The sequence below is a fragment of the Monodon monoceros genome, unplaced genomic scaffold, assembly GCF_005190385.1.
Source record: "Monodon monoceros isolate NGI ecotype Baffin Bay Population unplaced genomic scaffold, NGI_Narwhal_1 Super_Scaffold_1, whole genome shotgun sequence".
NCBI classification, from domain to species: Eukaryota; Metazoa; Chordata; class Mammalia; order Artiodactyla; family Monodontidae; genus Monodon; species Monodon monoceros.
Window position 1 is genome coordinate 26,717,424 of NW_021703765.1, and position 25,218 is coordinate 26,742,641.

The 25,218-nt window shown below is 46.6% G+C and overlaps 1 protein-coding gene across 9 annotated transcripts in view; it reads right to left on the reverse strand.

Annotated features, from left to right (window-relative positions):
* Positions 1-4,986: 4,986 nt before the first annotated feature.
* The window catches only part of SLC14A2 (solute carrier family 14 member 2), a 450,567-nt gene continuing 430,335 nt past the window's right edge, over positions 4,987-25,218 (reverse strand). For 5 of the 9 annotated variants that reach the window (XM_029230049.1, XM_029230060.1, XM_029230068.1 and 2 more), the window contains 10 exons: positions 20,137-20,259; positions 17,701-17,783; positions 16,486-16,645; positions 15,506-15,695; positions 15,058-15,186; positions 13,996-14,188; positions 10,929-11,076; positions 10,159-10,293; positions 9,020-9,069; positions 4,987-6,052 (listed from right to left, as the gene is read on the reverse strand). In XM_029230049.1, the coding sequence (XP_029085882.1) occupies positions 5,852-6,052; positions 9,020-9,069; positions 10,159-10,293; positions 10,929-11,076; positions 13,996-14,188; positions 15,058-15,186; positions 15,506-15,695; positions 16,486-16,645; positions 17,701-17,783; positions 20,137-20,259 (1,412 nt within the window). In that variant the 3' untranslated portion in view covers positions 4,987-5,851. The remainder of the gene's footprint in view (positions 6,053-9,019; positions 9,070-10,158; positions 10,294-10,928; positions 11,077-13,995; positions 14,189-15,057; positions 15,187-15,505; positions 15,696-16,485; positions 16,646-17,700; positions 17,784-20,136; positions 20,260-25,218) is intronic. The other 4 variants (XM_029230114.1, XM_029230123.1, XM_029230084.1 and 1 more) reach the window with 2 other exon arrangements.

Below are 25,218 nucleotides of genomic sequence, written 5' to 3' on the forward strand. Positions count from 1 at the left end.
ACTAATACGTATAAAATAGATAACTAATAAAAAACTGCTGTATAAAAAATAAATAAAATTCAAATTAAAAAAATAAAATTGTTACTCTTAAGCATTTTATTATATTTGCAAGTAGCTATTGAAGGCAAAAAAAAGAAAGCCAGAAAATGCCTGGTCGGTGGGGTGTGGAGCTTAGGCATGGATGGAGTTTAGGTGGGGGACGGGGCCTATACTTAATACCCACATTGCCCGAAAAGGCGGCCCTGGAAGGGGTAGGGGGTGGGGCTTAGGTTCAGTGCCACAAGAGGGGCCCAGGAGTGCCTCTGGCCTTGGAGGGCAGAGGACCAGTCCTGGGAGCCCAGCAGGCTTCCCGGGGTCCAACTGGGCAGGGGAAATGTTAGCTGTGCTCTCCCCTGTCCGTCTGATCTTCCAGGCCCCTGAGGGTCCTTCCAGGCCCCTGAGGGTCCCTCCAGGCATGGGAACCTCTCGCCTCTTCCAGCCACCACTCAGGGGCACAAGTCTTGTCTGGTCTTCACTTCTCCTCCCCCTCACTCTCCACAACGTTCTACTCGGTCACTCGGGGGTTCCTCCCATCTCCTTGGGTGTCGAAGTCCCCACCAGCGTCTGGCCGGTGCCCTAGTTGTGGGGATATGCAAACTCCGCGTCTTCCCACACCGCCATCTTGACCCCAGGGGTTCTTAAGTAGCCTTCACATGAACACTGCTCTGAGGCAGGTACAGCCCTCGTTTCGTAGACAATGAGCTGCAGGCTCTGAGATAACCTCCCAGCCTGTAAGGACTGGATTCAAAACCAGGTTAGTTCACAGCTGGGACCTCTTCACACCTACCTTCTGACTCACCAACTAGGTTTGATGACTGTAGGAGGTGTTGTGAATTTATTATCTTTCTCGTAGGTTCATGATCTTTCTGAACTCAGTTTATATCCTCAATTCCTACATCTTTCATTTTTAGAAATGTTCTTTCCCACCTTTCTGCAATCTCAACAGCAACAAAAATTTCCTCTTATTCCTACATTTCATCAGAGATTCTAAAACATTCTAAAAGAAGAAATAAAACATACGTTCTTTACTATTGTTCTTTTAGGGGTTAAAATATGTTCAACTAATTTGGAGGTGAAGTGCAAAATCTTCATATCTATATCTATCTATCTATCATCTATCTATCTATCTATCTATTATCTATCATCTATATCTATCTATCTATCATCTATCTATCCATCTACCTATCATCTATCTACCTATCATCTATCATCTCTCTATCTATCATCTAAGTATCTATCATCTATCTATCTATCTATCTATCATCTATCATCTATCTGTCATCTATCTACCCATCTATCTATCATCTGTCTATCTAATACATATCTATCTATCTATGTATCATGTATCTGTCTATCATCTATCTATTATCTATCTATCATCTATCTATTTATCTCTCATCTATCTATCTGTCATCTATCATCTATGTATCTATCCGTCTATCTACCTATCTATCTATATCTATCTATCCATCTATTATCTATCTATCTATCATCTATCTATCATCTATCTATCTCAGTTTGTAGTGTGGCCAGAATGCTTCCATATGCTAGTGGAGGTAGATGGGATGCTCTCAGGCTTTGCAGGTTGACCCCACCCAATTCTGGGTTCACTCTGAGGCTCTGACAGAGCTGAGCAGAGCACACACTATGCCCCACCCCTTTTATAATTTCTTCTGAGCGAGGATTGAGTTAATCATGTGGCTTAGTCCCTCCATATTATCTTCTTGGTCTGTGCAAGGCCCCTCTCTTGAATGTGTGAAGGTCTGTGTGTCTTTTCATTTTTATGCTCCATTCTCTTTTCTCTCTCACATTCCAGTGTACCTTTTTTTTTGTTTGCATGCTTGCAAAATATCTATTGTTTTGTGTGCATGCATTTTAAATTTATGAATTGGTATGATTATAAATGTCATTTTCCTCTTTATGCCAGCACTATGTTTTTAAGATCTATCCTCATGGCTCTACGTGTGGTTCTGGCCTTCTACCTGCTGTGCTGGCTCCCTGGTGTGCAGCACCCCACTCAGCCTCTGCCCTCTCTCCAGCTCTCTGCAATGCAACCAAGGCTGTGGTTGAACTGTTTATACTCTGGCCAGGAATTTCTGGGCCACAAGGTGTGTAGATACGCAACATGACTGAATTCTGAGGACCTGCTCTCCAAAAGGCAACAGTGTTCAATTTCCCACCAGCATCTCATGAGGACCCCAAGCTTGCTCCATGAGTGCTTTAAAAGAACATCTGTTCTCTATTTGAGAACACATTTTTTGGGGGGTGTTGAGTGGGAGGGTTTGGAATCCTACATGTACATAAGAGCTCACACTTATTAATTGTATTGTTCATAGCCCTGATATCTCTGCTCATTTTTTGTTCTCTTGATAGATCTGTTTCTGAGGTTTTGGTAAAATCTTAGCTACAATTATTAATTTGTTTGTTTCCCCCTGCAGTTCAGTCATTTGTTGCTTGATGTATTTTGAGACTGATTGTTTAGGTCACAAGTGTTGATGATGAGTATGTGCTCTTGGCTTATTGTTCCCTTTACATCATTATTTGTCCTTTATTTTTGGGCTTTAATTTCACTTTTCAAGGTATTATGGTTGATACCCTAGCTTTCTTTCAGTCCGGATTTGTTTAGTATATCTTATTTCATTCTCTTGTATTCAAACATTTATGTCTTTCTGTTTTAAATGTGTTTATTGTAAATAGAAAATTGTTCAGTCTTTAAAAAAATGCAGCCTGAGAGTCTGTCTTTCAGTGGTGAATTTAATAGTTAACTTCTTTTTTGGGTCAATTACGGTCATATTATGACTAATTTCTACCTTCTGCTTATTTTTTTGTGCTTATTTTTTTTTGGAAGGGGAGACTTTCTATAATATTTTACTCCTTTTTTGCTTTCCATTGCAAAGAGAATATTCCTCTGGTTTAAAATTTATAATTCTGATTTTGTTCTCATGGTGGTTGCCCTTATCACCCATGTTTATTCCTCCCTGTGGACCTTGTAAACGTACGAATTTTTGTACAAGCTAAGTACTCTAATAGGCTCTCCTGCCTCTTCCCCCACCCACCCTGCCACCATCATTTGATATTCCAGTTGTAGGTCTATTTCTTCTGTTTTTCCCCTTTGGTCCTAATAAACAATAAACATGTTTGATCACCTTACACTTCTTGTGTCCTTTGCAGCATTTCCTGGTTTCATTTTTCTCCTTATTTGGATGCTTCCACTCAAAGTGTTTTCAGTATAGGCTTCTGTGGGTAAATCTTATGCTTGAGAACACTTTTGTTATTCTCTCAGATGCCTCCTGTATGTAGAGTGGCATCCATGTAGCATCACTGGATTGAATATTTTGGCCCTAGTCTTGGAGTCTCTGGTTAGGAAGCCTACATTAGTTCCTTCTCACCAAACTGATGTGTCAGTGGTGTGCTGGTGAACTGGCCATCCGGGAAAACAAAGATCAGATTTGTAATTTCTGGGGTGTAAATACTCCCACCCTCTCTGATTTCCAGCTACCAAGGTGATGTCACTAAGTGTGGCACTGGAGGGATATGCTCACTTGGGTAACCAGCTTTCAGGAGCTGGTTGGAGCTGTCTCCCCTCTCCACTGCTGACACGGAATTGAAGGGCTGGAGGAGAAGAACTACTTTGGTAGCCTCTAGATATCATACATTTCATAAATCAAATTCTTTTATCCCATCTATTTCCACCTTGCTTGGTATCCTGGGCCAACTCAGCTTGCTTTATAGGTGAGGATATTGAAATACTTAGAACAGCTGAATGGATTTGTTAGTGGTCAATAATCAGAATGGCATGCATGTGGAGGGTTTCCTGCTCTTAATAAAACCAGATTATAACACTTTGGTGGAAAATGCATGAAAAATGGTATTTTAATTGTTCTATGTCATCACTTAGAGGTTCTGGGGCAGCTGAGTGAGCGGTGAGCATAAACAGTCTTCTGGTGAAATTCTCGGATGCTTGATCCTCAGACAGCCATAACTTACTGGTCATGAAAATAGAGCCTGAGACCTTCTTGGCCTCAAGGTGTGATCACAAACTCAGAGGTAGCCTCTGGAGTGTGACTTGTTCCCATTTCCTATGTGGGGCATTTGTTTCCAGCGAGAAGTGTTCTGTTTTCCTGGAGAAGCCATAATTGGATAGATATAATCTGGAAGAGAAATAGGCAGCCAAGTATTTTTGGGCTGATGGAAGAGGGCTGGGATCTCAGGGCTGACAGAGGAAAGAAAATATAAACGTAGACACCAGCTTTTGCTAAATGATGGATTTATAGTTTGTCCGCTCCCCCTTGTTTCCTTCCCTCATCTCCTGCCTTATGTCCTCACCCCACAATGCTAACCTGGAAGGGTGCAGGGGGTGGGCACTGAGGCACTATAAGTGGCTCATTCCTGTCTTTTGGGGGAGGGGTGGGAAGGCTGAGCCACGTGGCTTCCCACAAAGGGACACTGTGTTTTAGGAGCTCAATGCTATAACCAGAACAACTAAATAACAAGAGTTACTGGCCATTCAAGAAGGGCTGGATTAATAATTTTAGGGTGCAAGACTATCCCCTAAGAAATGAGATGGGTTGCAACAACTTGCACTTCAACTGAAACAGAAAACAATGACCATGGTCATTACTGTATAATTCCCTTTGTAAGCAAATCAAACCTTCTTCTGATAACTTTCAACCCACCCTCCTCTCTCTCTGTTTTTTTTTGGAAGAGGTATCTTTTATTGTTTTGGACTTTATGTAATACAGTCATTACAGCGAATACATAGCTGTTTCTTTTTCAGTGTTAAGACAGAATGGGTGGCAAGTGATTCTGTGGAAAGAGGTAAGAATGCATTTTATCTATTCATCCTCATCTCTTTTCAAACACACCCTTGACCGTGGAAAACCCCTCAAATGAGCACGGTGTGGACAATGTAGGTGAGCCGCATTTTAAGAAAACCCTGACACCAACTTGCAACCTTAAACATTTAATGAGAGTATGCTTATGAATATTATAAAAGGAAACACATTTGTTTAAAATATGATTTAAATGTTGAAAAAGATCAATTTTCATCTGATGACATTTCTAGTAATAATTGTTACGTAAAGGAAGGCATGTTGGAATTTCCAGTGAACTTCCAAGTCTGGAGAACATCTCATGACTCAAGAATAAATCTCCATACAACATTAAAATTGTCCTGCCTCTTCTCCAGATAGCCCTTCCATCTTTTACTTAAAGTAATTATTTATTGGTCATGCTGATTTTGTCAGTTTATAGGAAAGAGAAGAATCAATACTTCTGAGGTGGAAGGGACTGTAGGGCCCCTCCTCGTCATGAAACCAATAAGAAATTGAGGCTGAGAGGGAGGATGGACCCACCCAAGTGGTTGGAGTTCACTCATGGCAGAGCTGGGGGTAGACCTGCCCTTTTGCCTTGTAGACTGATTTCCTGACACTACGTCACTGCATTAAATGACTGAGTTGGCTAACAATGTCACCCATCTCTGTCCCCTTCCTGGTGAATTCTCTTTAGGGGTGTGGCTTATTTTGCAAAAGAGAGAAAGTTCCCCACAAAGAGAGCTCTTGTGGAGTGAGCTATAGGTATAAGGTCTAAATTAACCATGTTTTTGATAAGTATTGTACATCTTAGAACACAGAACTTCCTGAATAGGGACTGCACGCTTATTTCCCTGTTCTTGGGAATAACTGGGGTATAGGTTTGCTTGGGGGCAGATTCACAGAACCATCAGAAGGAGAATTTAAGTGGCCTTCAGCCTGGGGACCTGGACAGCCTGCTGAAGGCTGAATTTACAGTGACATGTTTTGGAAAGGGCAACTTAGGAGACATCGTAGGCCTGGTACTTTGTGATGGTCGATGCTCTTCTGTTTTTCTCCTGGGACAGGTAGTAGATGCGGTTGGCCTCTGGGTAGGTGACTTTGCTGAGCGGGAGCTTGTAGATGGCCGGGTTGTTGGTTGTCAGGAGCAGGAAGGTGAGTGCCGAGAGGCAGAAGGGCCAGGTGCAGGGCGGTAATCCAAACTGGGGGGAGGCGGATCACAAGAGAAGCCTTGGTTACATCAGATGCCTGTGCTTATCTCATCGGCCCTTCACAATCACCTAGGGTCCTGGGTGGAGGAGGGGAGGCTTGGTGGGCACTGAGCAGAATAATACTTAATTCATGACCAACATAAATCAAATCGTTCCATTGGGGTCAGTCTGCATTGTAACAGGGGACACATATTCTTCAAAATGCAGCCGCTGGAACCCTCTTATAATATGCCTTTATGTGGAAGACACATTTTGTCTTGGGTGTCTGGCCAGGCTCTACCTCCCACTCTAGGACTTGTGGCCATTCCCCACCTTCTCCCAAAGCCCCTGTTGAAGGAACAGCATCGGCAGCCACTTTTTGTTCAAAACCTTTTTCTCTTTGGTCACGTCTGCTTGCACTAGAGATAAGCGCCTGACCCAAATGCAGCTTCCCATAGGCAGGCTACCTGGGAATAGAATCCCTGTCTTGAGAATTTGAGCTAAGAGATACAGAGACTGTGTCCAAAGACTCGATCTGAAAAAACTAGAGAGCCAACCAGTGCTGGGTGGATATTTGGGGGCCTCTGTGCAGCAGAAGAAACCCATCCCAGAGAGACACAGAAACAGAACAGACATATGGAGAGAGGCAGAGATGTCACATCCTAGTCCCAGGGAGCTGGAGATCAGGGGTAGCTATCTCTCTCCTCAAGGGCTCTCCTACTCCCAACAGCCTTTCTCATGATGTTCCCCTGTTTTTTGTATCTTAAGATGCCCTGAGGCTTTTAAATACCCCTCCCCACTCTTCATTTGAGATAACCTGGATAGCTTGTTAGCAAAGAGCCTACAAATTCAACTATGAAGCCGATCAAATCAATGCCCCTTCTCCCCCAAACATCCTTTTATCATAAGCAGTAAAAGCCTCAGGGAGTACCATTGAAGGAGTGATTCCACTTGGTGTGTGGTCAAAGATGGCCCTGTTGGGTGGGACTTTAGGAGGAGCAATGACAGCCTGGTACCAGAACTGTAGCCTTAAGGAACACCCATGACTGAAGAATTCCACTCCGTGAGTCTTACCAAAGCCCTGCTAAGACTGCATAGGGTGTTTTGGAAAGCATCTCCTTCAAGTCCTACAGTGAGAAGGATGTGGGCTGGGAGTTCCACAGACCCAAATCCAAATCTCAGCTCTGGTTACCTTGTTGGAGCCATTTCCTCTTTCTGACAACTATTTCCTCAACAGCAAAATAGGGATAAAGATATCTACTCAGAGTTGGTGCCTAGTGCATACTAAGTGCTCAGTAAATGGTCCTCAGTTTGTGGTCATTGTCGTGAGGAAGAGGGCAGTGCTGTTGAAGATACGGGGCTGCACATGCAGGAGCCAGTTAGAAAGCAAAATTGTGCGGCTCCTAAGTGCCCTCTTCTGTAGAGGCTTGAACGGTCTCATAAATGTCATTCAACATTTTTATATCCTGTTCCTCAAGGAGACTGGAAATTCCTTCAGAGTGAATTAATAGCTTGCACTTTTTTTGTGTCTCTGAGAGTAGGCAGTACAGTGTCTTAAACATAGTAGGTACACAGAAAATAAACATGATTTTGTTTTGAAAAATGTCTAGGTAGAGTGATATAACCTGTAACTTCTCTGCACAAGATGAAGGGGCCAGTTACGCTGTAAATTCCTATGATCAGGAACCAAAGTGTCCCGTTTGCATCCCTTCTAGTACCTTGTCCAAGGAAGGCATGTGACACGTATTTACTGGATGGACAGTTGGGTGAAAGGATGGGGGCAAGAAGAGGTGGGAAAGCCTGGGGCAGACAGGAGCCTCAGAGGCCAGGCTCCATCCTGTTTCTGATGGTCGGCTATCTAGCCCCAGCTCTAATGTATCCCATGGTGGGGACTCACTACCTTAGGGTTTCATTCATTCTGCATTTCTTGAGCACGTACTATGAGCTGGGCACTATAATAGGTACTAGAGATAAAGATAAGAATACAACCGGGCCCCTGTTCGAAGGAGCACAAGGGCTGAAGGTGGAAGAGGACTGGTGTGTACTAGACTTGTCACAATGTTGTCAAGCGTCGTAGCAGATACAAACACAAAACGTGATGGGGCCCAGAAGAGGGACTTAGTCCACTGGGGGACACAGGATGGTATTAGGGAAGTCGAATTCTATTGCTTACAAAATTCCTTCCTATGCTCTGTCCAAACCATGCAATTTCACTGAGGATGGAGGAGGGATTTAAACACGGGTTAGTGGAATGCCCATCTCCACCTCCACCTGCAGGACCAATGGGACTTTTCCTGGTTGCCTGTGTGAGCTGGGCCTTGAACCTTTATGGAGGGGGAGGCATCGACTGTAGGCTGAGCCCTGTGTGCTCTGCGATGGGGCCAGTGTCCCTCCTGTGTGTGTTGGGGGCTGGGCTGGCCATGTGGCTCCCCCAACCTCACACACGACCTGCGCTGGGGCTCAGGCAGAGAAGGGTTCTCAGACTGCTGCACAGGCCCTCAGCCGCCAGCTCTGGCTTCCCTCGGGCTTGGCCTTGTCCTCCTGGAAGCCTTGCCTCGTGACTCCTGACTCCCTGGTAGTTGCTATGGGGTGAACAAAGATGTACACTGGCCCACAAGCTACTTGGGTAGATGATCTAGAAACATAGGAAAAAAATTAAATATGAAGATTTAAAACTAGTTGTAGAGGAGTTTGATTTACAAGAAATTTACAAGAAACGAGTCTGATTTACAAGATAATGCTCTTCAGACTGTCCTTCTATATGGAGCCCCACTGGCCCACTGACCACAGGATCTGATTGACCAGTGTTGACATTAACACTTTTGAGGCCCAGCTCTTTCTGTCTGCGGCTGTGGAGGAGGGAAGCGTGATTTGAGACATGAGGGATGGATTGCGAAGGGGTTCCTGGAGGAGGGGTTTGGGGAGCTGAGAGAATATAGAGGAGGGTGTAATGCACATTCCTAGCCCATGTTGACTCACCACAGATAATACGTTAGCCAGGGCGGCACCCAGGTAGGCTGCAAACAGAGCTGCAAAAGAACCAAGAAATAGTCAGGTGACTAAGAGTGCCTCGAGTTTACATATTCTCCCCCCATACGTTTCATGCCACAAATGCTATCTCTCAGGTTAAAAAAAATCGAGTTATGTTTCTGTTGCTTGGCAGCTTTGAAAAGTGTTAAATTCCATGCAAATTCCAGCACAACTAAGACAGCAGATGAACTTTGTTGAAAAGGACCAGAATTTAGCTGTTACAGTTCTCCTGGGTCCTACCACCTTGCATTCTAGCAAAGGAACATTTAGGAGCATAAACCATAAATGAACATTTTACTATACAGCCAAGGCACGTGAATCCCAGAACTCCCTGCTGTGATATTTCATCACAAGTTATTAACATAATATGGGTTTCCAGGGAGGAACAGCATTCTTTAAGCTTGAGGAAGACCAAATACACCTACTGCCTCATCTTCTGGGCTTTGTGTGTGGAGGGTACCACTAGGCTGGCCACTGGGAAGACCCAAGTGCTGGTGAGAGGTGAGGTTCCGTGAAAACGGGCCACAGTAATTTGGCTTTGCTTCTGAGCTCTCACTTTCTCCACTAAAACCATCCCAATGGTCCCTAGGATATTAACAACAGCAAACCTTTATCAGAGAGTTACTGAGTGCCCTGACCACATTCTTCAGCATTCCTACAACCATTATTTGAAGGTTCTATGGTTAATGTTTGGGTGCATAAGGTTAACTGCTGTATCTGATGTAAACTGCCCAATTCCACATATAAAGATTAATTTGCATAAGACTTGCTCTGTCGGAAAGTTCCAATCACCAGCACGGAAAGCAGCAACCACAGCAGACAGCCCATGGGCAACAACCGAACAACCTCCATCTGAAAACTCTGTCTCCATGTGGCTGAACACTTAGTGTTCACTGAAAATAGTTTTCAATGTACTAGTCACTAAAGGACCATTCAAAACAGCTTAAAATAAAAACGCTTTTATAAAGCAAACACATCCTCCCATTTATCTTTGGAGGACCAGCAGAATTTCCGTGGGGCGGTTTCCCTGTGGGCATGGACACTGGCATCATCTGAGGTGGAAAGGGAATCCCGCTGGCAGTACCCACCGCAGGCGACGGCGAGGAGGTGCGTCTGCCAGGTGATGACGTAGAACATGCCTCCTATGGCGATGCAGGCCAGCGTGCTGTTGAAGCCACACAGCCCGAAGTAGATGGAGTCAAAGGGTGTCGCGAGAGTGAGGGCTGGGGGAGAAGACAGGCTGAGTGCTGTGCAGGTCGCGTGGGCCCACCCACCAGCCCCAAAGCCCTCCACAGTCCTCAACCCAGACCGGTTATCAACACCAAAGTATGTATAAAAAGGACTTCTGACTATTCAGTGAAAAAACATCTAAAGGAAACAAATGGCTTTAGTCACATGCATATCAGTGGTTAAGCTGGTATGGGTACAAGAGACCCTTTTGAGTAGTGATCTGAAGTCTGAGTGAGCAGTCCAGAGAAGGTCCCTTCCCTGCCAGAAAAAGGCGGGCTAACAGAACCTTAATGTTCTCTAATGGAGGACAAATGCTTCTTATCGTGATTAGAGATAAGACTGAAAATATAAACATGCCTGGAAGCAACTCCTCCCCAGCTTTTAATTTATACTGAGGTGGAAATGACTAACACCAGAGCCTTTCCTGAGGACAGCTTTTGCTCAGGGGAGTAGGAGGGCACCGGCACCCAAAATGGAAAGACAGGTGTAATGGAAGGAGGGAGAGTTTATAGGAATAAACTGGTGGAGCACTGAAGACACATGGCACCATTTTCTTTGGAGCAGGCCCCATATACAGCATCCTTATCGCCCATTAATAAGGGGCCCATTAATTAATAATGACACTAACCTGCTAACATCCCCATGGCGGATCCGATCGCAGCATGCAAGCAAATAAGAGGTGACGATATGAACAAAGCTATGAGGAAAATGCCTCCAGTCCAGGGGTTATCGCAGCCGTACACTTGGCCGATTCCAACAGGGATGGCTCTCAAAAGCTGCAGGTCCAACAAGAGCACATGCAATTATGGAGGCAAAAGAGACAACTTGAAGCTTGGCTGGAAAAGGTTTCGGGCCAAACCCTCCACACTAATATTTTGCAACAGTTTTCCAAGATATTTTCAAATAGGTTCACTCTAAAAGGTACACAAGATTTATTGTTTTAATCTTAAGTTCTTAGAACAGTAAGGGGTTAAAATGTCACTTCCTTTATTTAGAAACATGAGTGTAAGGCACTAAACTCTCAGTGAAGAGAAACTGAATACTTCAAATGAGGGTGTTATTCATTAGAAAAGTAATAGATGTCTGACCAAAGTTGGGGTTGAAAAACTCTTGTAACATTTTTTTAAAGCTAAAAACATGACTAGAAGGCTAAATATTAGATGGAAAAATGGTCCTTTTTGTTTCCAAGAACAGCATGTCTGGGCTGTGGTCACGTTTGTGCCGTCATCTGGGCGAGGAGCTGGACTCGTATCCACAGAGCAGCACCTGGGCAGGTGGTATCTTGGCATCTGCGGGTTTTATTGATAAACCTGTCACATGGCTGATGGAGGAGAACCCTGATGTGTTAGGCCTCCGTGTGTCTCAGGTAGCAGACCTGTGTGTGAATGAGACAGGAAGGCCAGGGTCCAATGTCGAGTGGGCACTTGCACACGTACTCTGGAGTTTGGGAAAAGGATCCAGGGCACATGGGCTTCCCCAGCAACTGAGATTGGGTCCTGTATTTTGGAAGGTTGGCCAAAGGCCCTTGAGCAAAGAAACGCTTACAGGAGGGGCTCTGGGCCCTGCTGGGATGCACTGGGGTCCGTCCTTCCCCTTGTGTATATTTCATGATGAGGCAGTTCTTCCCTCAGCCCAAGTCCTCTGAGGACTCCTCCTGGGGTGCAGGGGAGGGAGGTCCTGTAGCTCCAGGGCCCTCGCCCCACACGAGAGTGTGCAGGGACAGGACTGCAGGGTAGTCTAGTGGGCAACCCTCTGGGCTCCGTCCCCCGTTATCCCAGGACAGAGAGCAAGACTGGGCTCCGGCATCACCACGCGGGGGATGGCGGGACAGGCAGACAGTTTGGCGCAGAGGCAGTGGTGCTGGTTCCTCTGGTCTCCAGCCGGATGCACCCTCCAGCACGCTCTCCCCTCGCCAAAGAGCAGAGGAGCTTGTGGGGCCTCAAAATCGTTGGGAGGTCTAGACCCTCTCTCTGACATCTACCACTTGTTTCCCCAAAACTCAAGGCTCTAGTTATAATTGTCAAAATGACAAAACATACTCACTATTACCATAATCCATTCAAAATTGGCCAGAAAGGTATTTCTTAAAGAATAACCACCAAACATTGAATTTGTCTTTCCTGGCAATTTGGGGGTTCTAAAGCATTTGTACAATATTTTCCATTTTTTTCATTTTTACAAAATTCCTAGTTATCTTTTCAATTGAAAGTGTGGTTTGGAGCATGCAAGATATCTTAAACTTGCCTTTTCTACCATCATTTCCCCATAGCACGCCAATTAGAGCAATTTTGACTTCAAAAGATACTGATTGGTTTAATATCGTGAAAGGGAAGCCTGAGGGGCTGAACTGCTAACAGCACCTTTTCTCACCTTTGGCTCATGAAGGTACACTCACACACACACACACACACACAGACACACACAGACAGACACACACACACAGACACACACACAGACACACACACACACACACACACACACCCCAACAAGTATGGGGCTAATGTGAATACGTCTCTTCCTAGATAATGCGTCTTGGACAAATGGAGGGCTCTTTCTGCCCTGCCATGCTGCTGTCTCCTTGAACTGTTCAGAGAAACTAGGCACCATTATTTCTGACACAAATTCCCTTCAACAAGCCCAGGTGGCTTTGTGGTTAGATGATGAATTGCCAATAACAAAGCTCAGAGTGAGCTCTGGCCTATGGAGTCATTTAGTGTAACAGAGAGTAGGGGGACCTCAGAGAAAACGTGCCCAGTTACAAAAGAAGGCTGATGGGCATGGTTCTCCAGGCTGACTTAACGCTTTTAGAGTAGCTTCTTATTTAGTTTGGCAGACTTCCAGCGGCCAGCAGTATATACAGAATACTTGCCAAAAGCTTAAAAATCTCTTATATAGATATTTCTTAGTGGAGCAACACCTGTGCTTTAAAGTTTGAGGATGCCCCAGAGAGCAAGGGGAAGCTGCTCCCCAGGCTGGAGCAGAGACTTGTCGAGCCAACAGATGGCAGGGTGTGTGATGTGCACATCTTCAATGATTCAATGACATTGAATGAGGAAAAAAATACACAGAGTCTCTTGGATTGAAACTGGAGTAAAGCATCAAAAAGGCTTTTTTAAAAAAAAAAAAGATAAAAGAACCCAAGTCTAGGAGTCAGGAAGCGGGAGTTCTAGTCTTGACTTTGCTCCTTACTGATTAACCATGTGACCTCAGGCAGTCTCTTAACCTGGCTTTAGTCTCTCCCCCTGTGCTATGACAGGACATTGTGCGGCCAAAAATGGCCATTTTAGCTCTTAAAAAGAGGAAAGAAAAAGCTGGTGGCTAATGAGATATTGAGATAGAGTGTCTCACACTGTATAATTGGTAATAGTTGTTACTCATGGATGTTTCTTTTCTTTTCTTTTTTTTTTTTTTTCGGTACGCGGGCCTCTCACTGTTGTGGCCTCTGCCGTTGCAGAGCACAGGCTCCGGACGCGCAGGCTCAGTGGCCATGGCTCACGGGCCCAGCCGCTCCACGGCATGTGGGATCTTCCCGGACCGGGGCACGAACCCGTGTCCCCTGCATTGGCAGGCGGACTCTCAACCACTGCGCCACCAGGAAAGCCCCTCATGGATGTTTCTGACATGCAAAATAAGTAAATGCCACTTTAACACTGAGTTTGGACAGATGCTGCCCTTCCACCTTCCACGATACCTACCAAGGGCACTTGGACCTCCGACCAGGTGATATTGGGCATGGAGGAGGAGGGCTGCAGCAGCTTCGTGGGGAAGAAGAGGTTGTAGTGGCCCGTGGCCGCCAGGTACAGGGTCACTGCGATGTTGAAGGGCAGCGTGAAGACCGGGAGGTCCCACTTGCTGAAGATGGTGCCCAGGGCACTGGAGAGGATGGGGCTGAGGGCAGAAGCACAGGAGATGCTGTTCAAGATGCCCCCTGGCCCTGACACTAGCCTGAGTGGGTTTAGGGGGCCCCCTGTGCCTTCCCAGGGAAAAGCAGCTGGCTGGCTCCCTCTCCCAGCCTGACTGGCCCTGGGCAGCTCCTCCCCTGGACCTCCTTCCTCTGTCCCTGCACAGCAACAGGGTGGACGCCCAGACTCAACTTCAGAAGGAGGGCTTTCAGGGGAGGTCCTAAGGTGGGGAGCCACAGACCTTCCCTGAAGAGCCGCATGGCTCCCTGCGCAGGCACGGGAAAGGGGCTGATGGTGAGGGGAATCACATTCATTCAATCATTCAGCAAATGTCTGTTGAGGCTGAGAGCACTCCTGGCCGGGGTGCCCTGTGGTTTCTGCAGGTGAGTAAGGACCTGGAGCCTGGCCGTCTGAGGGCTCTGGGCAGGGCTGGGCCTGCAGCCCACGCTGGGAGGTTGTCGCTGTCTGGTCAGGGTGCTCAAGGACAGGGTAGCACTGGGGGAGCAGGAGGGATGGGAAGATCTCCAGACACTGACAGGACCCTGTAGTATGACTCTTAACTTCTGTGGGCCTCAGTTCTCTTCCCTGTGCTCTGCCGGGGTAGGACCAGGGGCTCTTTTAGATCTTACAAAAATGAAGAGTAGAGGAGGGTATGTAATGAGATACTGTGTACAGACCACCTAGCACAGTGGTGCTGTTGCTGTCTAACATCAGTAATTATTTCTAGTGGCTGTTTCTGATGTGCAAGCTAAGGAAATGCTTCTTTAAACTCCAGTTTCGACAGACAGTCACGGAGTTGGGGTAGAAAGGCTGGCAGCCCTTGATCTACACCCACAGCCTTGGAAGCAAACTTACCAAGACATGGACATTACGATGACGGGGAGTAGAAGCCACCAGTAATAGTCGCCTTTGTCCGAGAACACAGCCATCAGCAGCCCCACCAGCACCCCGTTGTAGCCGTGAAGTCCGGCTGCGATGGCGGACCTGGGGGGGAGGGCTGGTGAAGAAGGGGTTCCCCGAGGCCTGACGCAGGGCACTGCCTTCCTGATTTTCCTTCTGAGTCAGGCTTTTCTCAGCTGGAGCCTGACCACACACCTCTTCAAACCATCAACCCTTCACAGTCCCCTAGACAATGTGTGGTTTTTAAAAGTAACCAGGGAATGGTTGTTTTGAGTGATTAGTGACCTTATTGTGAGGGGTTTCTGAGCCGGGAGCCAGGCAGTGAGGACGCGAGGCTGGTGAATGTCCCCACGGGGATCTACCTGTGGTCTCAGGCCTGGACCCTGGGTTTCCTGGGACTTACTTGTCCTGACTCAGGATGAGGGCTGTCAGGGTGGACACCACGGTGCCCAGGCAGCCCGAGATGGCCCACCAGGGGTTCTGGACGAAGAGGCCGAGAACGATGAGGATGCCACTGAGGGGATTGTTCACAAACATCACCTGGGATGTGCCCCGGAGGACCCAGTCGAGGAACTGGAACACTGGGGATTTGTCTGAAATAGAACCAGTCAAGGCTCAGCTGTTACACCTCTAGGCGAGGCCCCAGAGGGTGAGGGGGTGAGGGAAGCTGGGCGTCCAAGGTGGGTTCAGCTCCCTGCTGTCACCTGCCACAGAGGAGGGTACACCAAGAACCTGAGGGGGCATCTGACTGCCCAGAAAACCCTTCAGACCCACTGAGAGCTGGCTGTGGTCTTTAGGTTGTCATTCAGGCAGTGGGTACCCTGTGCGACCTGTGCCCCTGTGAGAGTGGCATGAATTTTCAAGAGGAGGGATCCAGAAAGAAAACTCTTGCAGCCCAGCAGGCATCAAACCCATGGCATGAGGTCTGGAGGATTGCTAACGGGAACCTATTGGAATAGTAGACACGGCTCTCCCACGATCCATCTCTAGGGCAGGCATTTTTCTAGAATGCTGGCTCTAGAATCCCAGTCCTACAATGTGACATTCTTTATTTTTAAAAAAATTTTATTGGAGTATTGTTGCTTTGCAATGTTGTGTACAATGTGACATTCTGAGGGGATATTTGAAAGCACATGACTGTTATGTTCAGAACTGAGAGCTTGCACACCTACATGTATTGGCATTTACATCCTGAGAGACTGCGTGTCTGTTATAAGAGTGAAACTCCTATCCTACCCTACCCTATCCTATCCTATCCTATCCTATCCATGGAAATGGGACTCAGTCTCATCTACAGAGATCTGTGCAGCGTGTTTCCTGGGGGACGACCAGAGGGGACATTTTTAGGGATAGGAGCAGGGGCTGCTCTCACGGAAACTTTACCTTTAAGTCCCTCTCCGCACTCCTTCATCTCTCCTGTGATGTACCCGAGGGCTTTGCGGACCCTCTTCCCGCTGGCAGCCAGGGAACTCTGAATCCAGGACGTCTTGGAGATGCCTGTTTCTACCTTTATCTCGGAGGTCTCCTCCATGGTGTCCAGATCCTGTCCAGGGACAAGAGATGGGCAAGAAGCTCCCACATTCTGAGGCTCTCACACTGAGGAGTGACTTGCTTGCTTGGGGACAAGCTAAGATTTTCACTTGGTATTTAGTGAAATTGCTATTTAATCATTTTTGTTTCTGTAGACCAGAATATCTTTTGTTTTGTTTGATCTTTTACCTCATTTAATATGGGCAACAGCCTTGCACACTCAGCCATCTGTATCGTCCATGGATTCAGCTAACTTCAGGTTAAAAATACTCAAAAACAATTTCTAGAAAGTTTCATAAAGCAAAACTTGAATTTGCTGCACACTGGCAACTTTTTACATAGCATTTACATTGTACTTACAACTATTTACATAGCATTTACATTGTATTAGGTATTGTAAGTAATCTAGAGATGATTTAAAGTATTCCAGAGGATGTGCGTAGGTTATATGCAAATACTATGCCATTTTATGTAAAGGATTTGAGCATCCACAGATTTTGGTACACATCAGGTGTCCTGGAACCAATCCCTCATGACTGTAGTATAACAAGACAACATCTTTATCCTCATTCTGTGGATGAGGTCTCAGGCATGGATGGAGAGGTTCTCATTTGTAAAAGTCAAGGTCAAATGATAGAATTTAGATTTACCCACAGATTTTTAGATTCTTTTTTTAAAACAAATATTACTTCTACTGTACCATACTCTTTCCAGAAGAAAGTATCCCCTCCCACCCTAGCATGTCTAGTCTTTAAAATTTAACTGTCCATAAAATTAAACAAGTAAATGTTCTGTTTTGAAAATTGGCACCAGCTTATTTCCTAAGTGCTTGAATGCTGGATTCAGAGGAAGATGGATAAGAAATAATTAAAATAAAAGAAACATGAAACTTTATAAAGTAAACTGAAAAGTAGACATCTTTATCCCACATAATTATGTTTCTGGAAATATGAACTCAAGGAAAGTTTGCCTAAATCAGAGGATGTCTTTTCTGGACCTCAGCTCTCTACCTTGCTGCGGACTCTGTGATGTGGGCGCTGCCCCTGATTCGGGCCACTCTTTACTCACCAGCAACTCGACCGTGGGCTTCCGGTATTGGTGGGGAGAAGGGTCTTTGGTGCGCCTTTCCTGGTGTTCACCTTTTCCAAATACTGGAGTTGGCAGGGAGAACATCATCTGTTAGGACCTCTACCCTGGCACCTTAGCAGCAAATTTCCTGCAAGGCTCAAGTTGGAATACTCAGCACTTTCTACCCCAGTGAGGATGCCCCAGCCTCTGCACCTGGGGCAGGAGGACCCCCTCCTCTGCTACTGCACACACCCAATTGGGCAAGCTCTTCGGGGAAAAAAATTCACATCTTCATGTAAATTGGACATTTTACAAGAATTTAGGGAATTCAGAGACTCAGCTGACTTTTAGTTAAGAGGCTCTGATCTTATTCAACTCCCCTATTTTTTAGGTGAGGAAACAAAGCTGTCTGTGAGCCCTGAACCCAGGGTTCTTTTTCCACATGAACACGAAGATTGGTATTTATGAGGCATTATTGCTCATAAAGCATTAAGCTGCCCAAACCATACGTCTGTGTTCAAATTATACTACAACTTTTTCCAACTGGATAACCTCAGCTGTTTTGGTATTTTTAGGATGTATGTCTTAGAGTTTTAGGTATTTTAGCAGCAGCTTCTTGTTGGATTAAGACAAGTGATATCCATGTTGTCACTTGAAACAGATTTTGGCATGTCCTTGTAATTCTAGAAAACTGCTATTAAGTAGCTCTGAATGTATTTTTCATTATTACAAGATAATTTATTTGTAAAGGTGAGTAATTTCAGAAAGGTTTTAAGTAACATGAAAGAAGGCCCTTGGAGGTTTTGCTGTTTATGCTCTGGTGCCCTCTTGTGGTCCAGTGTGAGAATGGCTGTCTGGGCTCAGAATGCCCTGTATCTTCAATTGGCCATTCTGTCTGCATTCATGAGATTTCAGGGCACCTAAACACTAGAAGCGATACGTCAATGGCTCTGAGCTCCCCCATCTGAAGGAGCAGGGACTGCAAATACCAGTGTGGTTGGGAAGTTACACTATGCAAAAGAAACAAATTAAGGAAGTTTGAAAGGAAGAGTAGGAAGCAAAGAGGATGACTCTAGACTGTGAGGCTAGTGTGTTTGATATCCTGATGGATTCTCTGCTTCTGTCTGAAGCGCCAGCTCTTCAGCAGCTTCCGCTAACCCGCCTCCCAGGCTCCTTTGCGTGGGGCTCTCTGCTAGGCCCTCTTTCACCCCAGCCCCCAACCACTATCCTAAGAATATGTTTGCAGGGAGATTGTTAACTTTTTGAGGCAAACTATGCTTTCTTCCTGAGGATGCCCTGGGGCCTCTGTCAAACACAAACTCCTGGGCTAAAGGGGTCCTTGATTTAATTTGGTGCCCTCTCCCCAGTGTATGAGGTTTCCCCAGACCACCCCAGGCCGTTTCTCTGGCTGGCTACTTTGGCTATAAAACAAGGAGGCTCAGACAAACTGGGGCAAGAAAGTCACATGCTTCTGGGAAGCATGTGATACTGTAAAAGGACGCTAACCCAGGAATCAGTTTTATCCCTGTCATGCCCACACCAGCTGTGTGACCCTGGGCAAGTCGCCTCCCTTCTCTGGAGGGCAAAGTTAGATTGCCCCTCTGCCCTGGGTCTTCATGACGCTGCTCCCACCATGCATCTGACTGGGGAGACCCCCACTTGACCCCACACCCCTCCCCCACTGCCAGCTCTTCCCTGTTTGACACAACATGTCCTCAGCGTCCAAATTCAAGTTTCTGGCTTCCCCGCTTTGGCTGCCCTCTAGACCCTCCTCTTGACCTTTGGGAGCCCCCCCCCCTCCAGGGCTCTCCATCTGTTCCCTTGTCTAGACATCACCACTGTCTAGCATCAGGACCAGCATCAGCATCAGGACCAGTGGTTGTGACTTGGCAGCACATTAGAATCTCATGGAGAGCTTTTTCTGGGGTCATTTTAAAAGTGCAAAGTTTTATTTATTTTATTTTTTGTATTTTGGTTGTGCTGCACGGCATTTGGGATGGTTCCCTGACCAGGGATCAAACCCAGGCCTCTGCAGTGAACGGGCCAAATCCTAACCATTAGGCCGCCAGGGAACTCCCTCATGGAGAGCTTTTAAAGCTCCTTCTGCCACTCAGGCTGCTTCCCAGGTGAATTGGATTAGCACTTCCGGGAATGAGATGCAGGTGGTTCCAATGTGCAGTGAAGTTTGCAACCTCCTGGCCTAGACTGACAGAGTCAGCTGCTTGTCCTGGCTCCAGTCTCCCTGCCCTGGGGCGTCTAGACCCTGGAACCCGTGGCTGTGGTCAGAGGTCGGGGGTGATGAGACTGAACCTCACCCTTGTGGCTCTCCCCACTGCCTTGTGATGGAGGTGTTGCCATGGTCCCCATTTTAGAGGTGAGCAGATCAAGGACCCGGGAGCGGGGTCAGGGGTGGGGGGGGGGGGGGGAAGCGCACACCTTTGCTCCTTCTGCGAATGGATGACCATTCGATGTGGAACACGTTCCTGGGCTTGGGGTGCACAGCCTCCGAGCCCTCATCTGCCTTTGGGCTCGTCGTGGGCGGCGGCCCCCCAGCGCTGCCTGGCCGGGGGCAAAACAAGACAGGTCAGTGTCCCACCCTGGACCACCCCCCGAGAGGCAAGCAGAGTGCAGGGAAATCGTGTGCAGAGCCAGAGGAGCAGCGTGCTGTGAGCTGCAGCAGTGATCGTGCCAGTATCTGCGGAAAATCCCTCTTTTCCATTCTTCCCGATGAAACTTCCACTTCCTTTCCTCACAGAAACTGCATCCCAGACACCTATCAGTGTCAAGATATGGACAGGCCAGCCTGCCTTGTTTCCCCAGTAATACACTGCTCTAAGACCTCCTTCACTCGGTCTCGGGCTGGCGTGGATGGTGGGCCCGAGCCGACCACCCGTTCCCGTCCTTCAGCCGGTGCCCTGGCCTCCGCCTGCGGTAGGGAGTTCGTGTGTGTGGGTCCTCAGTGCTCGCTGCACATCAGAATCACCTGGGTGCTTAAAAAAATGCCTGACCCCTACCCCAGACCCATTTTAAAAATTGGAGTTTTTAATGCCCAAGATGTTTTAGGAGGTGGCCCTAATGTGCAGTTTGGGCTGAGAACCTCTCATCTAGGGTTTTGCTACTCAAAGTGTAGTCCCTGGACCGGCAGCACCAGCCTCCTCTGGGAGCTTGTTAGAAATGCAGAATCTCAGTTTCCACCCAGACTGATGGAATCAGAATCTACAGTTCAACAAGATTCCCCAGGTGATTTCTGTGCACATTGGTTTGCTCTGTGGGGAGCTAAGAAGCTGCAATCAGCTACAAGAAACATTTCTACCCTTGTGGAGAACAGAGTAGCTTATCACGTGGCACAGAGTTTCTCAAACTGGGTCTGAGAATTGACAGCGTCAGGTCACTTGACAGCTTGACATGATGCGTGCCCCAAACCCTACTACACCGGGCCCACACTGACTAATTGGAGTACGTGGTGGTCCCCGAGACAGACACTTCTGACTCTGCTTGTGGTTCCAGTGAAGTCTAGAGTTAGATGATCAAGTGGCTGCCTGGAATAGTGGAGAGCTTTCACACTGTTACTACATTTGCACACTTTTGTAAGTTAACTCACTTGGGCATTGTTATCACCAAAAGATGGAAAATTGAGGCTCAGATGATTTCTGAAGCATCCTACAAACAGTGAGCCATGTGGCTCTCAGCCCTCAGTCCTCTTTGCAGCTTTGTTGCTCAGCGTCTGGTTTGTGGACCAGCTTCATGGACATCCAAGGGAGCTTGTTAGAAATGCAGACTCTCAGGTCCCATCTCAGACCCACTGAATTGGAATAAGTTTTTTGTTTTTTTTTTTAAACGAGATCTCCAACTGACTTGTGTGCACATTAAAGTTTGAAAAAACTGGTCTAGTTCACACTGCTCATGTAGAAACAGCTTTAGCAAAGCTGAGAATATAGCAGGACCAACAACCGGAGTATGTGGGACATGTGTGAGCAAAGAAGGTATTCTGTCTATACTCTCAGACTGAAAGGTCACACATGTGACTGTGCCCCTTCCCTCTAGGCTCGGGATGGGAAAAAAGCTCCTTTTTCACTCATCACCCTGCCCGTGGGTCACCATGGAGCCATAATTCCAGAGGCTGGAGAAGCCCCCTTGACCCTGTGCTTAAGACACATGTGGAAGGTCAGCCTTCCCTAGGGCACCTCTGCAGATAGGTTCTGGGCAGGGGGGTGCGGACCGAGGGGGTATTATTGCATCATCTGGCAAAGCAGGGCATTCTCCCATAGCCAGTCCACAGTGTACACCTCCCAGGCTGGAAGGGCACCTCTGCTGGCCCAATGCTTCTCACTTCTTATGTGCCAAGGCTCAGCCACCCTAGCCACGCCCTGCGCAGAGCCATATTTTGACCTTAGCATCATAGGTTCAGACTTGCATGGATCTTCAAGATCACAGTCTACCTCCCATATCCAGAGAAATCACCTCCCCCCACCCAAGTCACATAGCTTATTAATTATGGCACAGCCAGGAGCTGCACCCAGGTCTCCAGACTCCCAGTTCGCTGCTCTACGGATGGCCGCAGAAGACCTGGCTCCCGTTTCCTGCCCTGGCCCTTCGCTTTCAGCACTTAGATTGTGCTGCTTGCTCAGAGCCCAGGAAAGTGGGTCAGGGTCCACAGTACTACGTGTTCCCAGAATCGATGTCCCAGCCACAGAAACAAAAATGAAGAGTATCTCTCTTTTCCTTGAACACATTTTTTTTTCTTATTTGGGGTGATTGGGGAGGTAGCCCCAAATGTGGTCTGACATCGTGTTGCTCCTGGACCTCCCGTGGGCAGGACGGGAGTGCTGAGCTGTAGACCAACCACCCAGGGAGGGCGATGGCCCCTCCAGATGTGCCGGCTAAGCGGTGAGGATGACAGGTGGGAAGGATGCCACAAGGAAGATAGGAGAGAAAGTAACACATTTCCTGAGGCTGTGAAAATACTTAAAGCTAAGGTGATAGCAACTTACCACTACCTTTGGGACAGATTCTCAGGGCTTTCATAATGGATAAAGGCAATTTCAAAAATATCATGAACACATCTATCAAATGCTCTAGAAATAAATGTTCCATTGGTGTGGTGGGGAAAAAAGAAAACAACGACAACACTGGCTGGGAACCAGCATCGCTCATTCTGCACGGCATTTTGCAAGTCAAGTAATTTCATCGACAGTTTCCCTCATTGCAAGCACGGCGCTCAGAAGGAGATATACAGACCCCGTAGAGCTGACCTTGCAAACCCAACCTATAGAATGATGACAGATATTTCGGAGGGTACCTGCTATTTCGTTCTCATATTGTTATGAAGATGAAGTTAATGCTTGCAAAATGTTGGGGAAAATAATTTTCAGGGAGGCCATGTCTCTGGAACAGCTTGTGCTCTGGGCAGGGTGGGTCCTTAAGTCAGGGCAGGCCTGGCATTTTATACCTACCATCACCCACTCCTACCTCGTGTTCCTGTCTGTCACCTTCACAGGACGGTGGGATCCTTGACATTCTGGGTTACAGAGGTTTATATTGGCATTTCCAGCACCTAGCATGAGCCTGGCCTATTGTAGGCACTCAGAAGTATTTGTTGAATACATTAATGAGGGATAATTATCCTACACATTTTAATTTCTGAAGAGTAAAATGAACAACCGTTGGCTATTTCGGGGTATGAACTATTAAAAAAATAAGATATCTCGTTGTAAATGTTAAAGGCTTGATAAATATTGAAATAAAAGTGAGCCTTTCATAGGTTAACGATGGTAATAGCTGAGTTGTGTAGGGATTTAGAAGTTTCAGGGCAAGAGCTGATTATCTCCAGCAGTACCCGGAGAAAAGAAGGGAAGTTTATAGATGTGATAAAGTGATTGGCCATCTATGACCAACCAACCAGAAACCCAGAAATCCTTCATGAGTGGATAGAAGAACCCAGTTAATGAGAGAGAATAAAACAGGCCACTGAAGACAGAGATCTTGCTTGATGGGATTTGTTTTGGTTAACAAGAGATTACACCAGGTGGTTGAAAACCCCAAAGCTTCTTGGAAGAGGGCAGCTGGGTGTTCTGAAGCCCAAGAACAAATTTCCTTTTGACAATAACTCACTCTGGGGAGTTCTTTCCAGCTTCCCCTTCCCCCTGCCCCCCAGCATCATGGCACACATAAAAATAACACTGTGTGGCATGGTGCAGAGAACAGATAATGATGTTTACGGCCTGGGCCTGAGGACTCTGGCCACACCAGCCCACCTCTGTCTGCTTCGAGGACCAAGGGCTTTGCTCTCGTGGCTCAGCTACATATGTGCTGAGAAGCTCTGTCCTTGAGAACCTGCAGGTAAACCTTAGCAGCTGAGTAACTCCTCGGCTTTCCCACCTGGTGTAGGAACTGCTGCTCCCTCCTTCTCTAACAAGCCTTTCAAAGTGTCCCAATGTGTGTAGCTTCACACTGGGGCTGTTCAGGACCATTTTAGGGGCATGGTCCCTGCCCTTGAGGATTGCCACCATCCTGTGTTTTAACAGGCAAGAGTCCAGTGATGCTTTCCTCCCATTGACTCAGAGAAGAAAAGAATAGTCATGAGCCATAATGATTTGTTCAGAAGCACTTTTTTTTTCTTCTGGAGAGTAGTATCCCATAGTACCCACACCTCTACTGACTGCTAACATACAGAAAATGCAATCCGTTCAAATATCCTGGGTAAAAAACATTTTACAGAAGAGCCCACCTGTCAAATACAAGTTTGAAGCTTACTGCAATTTCTTTGAGGGGAAAAAAACAAACCCAAAACATATATGACATTCTTTCAGAAGAAAAATGATCTAGTCTATTTTACTAAAATCAACCTTTACTCAAGCCTTTACCTATACTCCTTCTACAAGCTGTCTTTCTCATGTTTTGAACAGGTTTTCCTGTCTCCTGGAGGTGGACCAATACTGTCCATCTATCACTAGCAATGCCCAACATATAGAGGATCTGGAACCTACTATCAAGACCCTTTTGTCATCCCTCCCCAGATCACTGGGTCTCTTATTCCTCCAACTTACTGTGGCAGACACAACCACACACCATGAGGTAATTTCCTAGCTACGATGTCAGAAGGATTTTTTGAAGTGACAATAGTATATAACTTGATTTCTTCCTACACCCAGTTCTACAGGATAACACTTTGGCCGCAATTTGGGCATATGTTTCCCCATGTGGAAGTTGAGCTTTGCACTGTGATGTGTAATTTTCAAGGCTACTCTGTGTGTGTGTATGTGTGTGTGTGATATAGATACCTGTGGGTGGTAAATGAGGTGCTATCTTTTCCTGTGAAGTTGTGTTTAGCTGACATTTTCAAAGATCATTTATAAACTATCAGAGGCATCGAACGTTAGAATTGGAAAAGGCTTTAGAGATTATCCAGTCCAGCCCTCTCATACAGTCCCCCCCCAGTACCCGCCCCCTCATAGAGGAGGAAATGAAGGCTTGGAGTACTGGGGGGACTTTGGTGTCTCTGTCTCATGCCATGAAGAT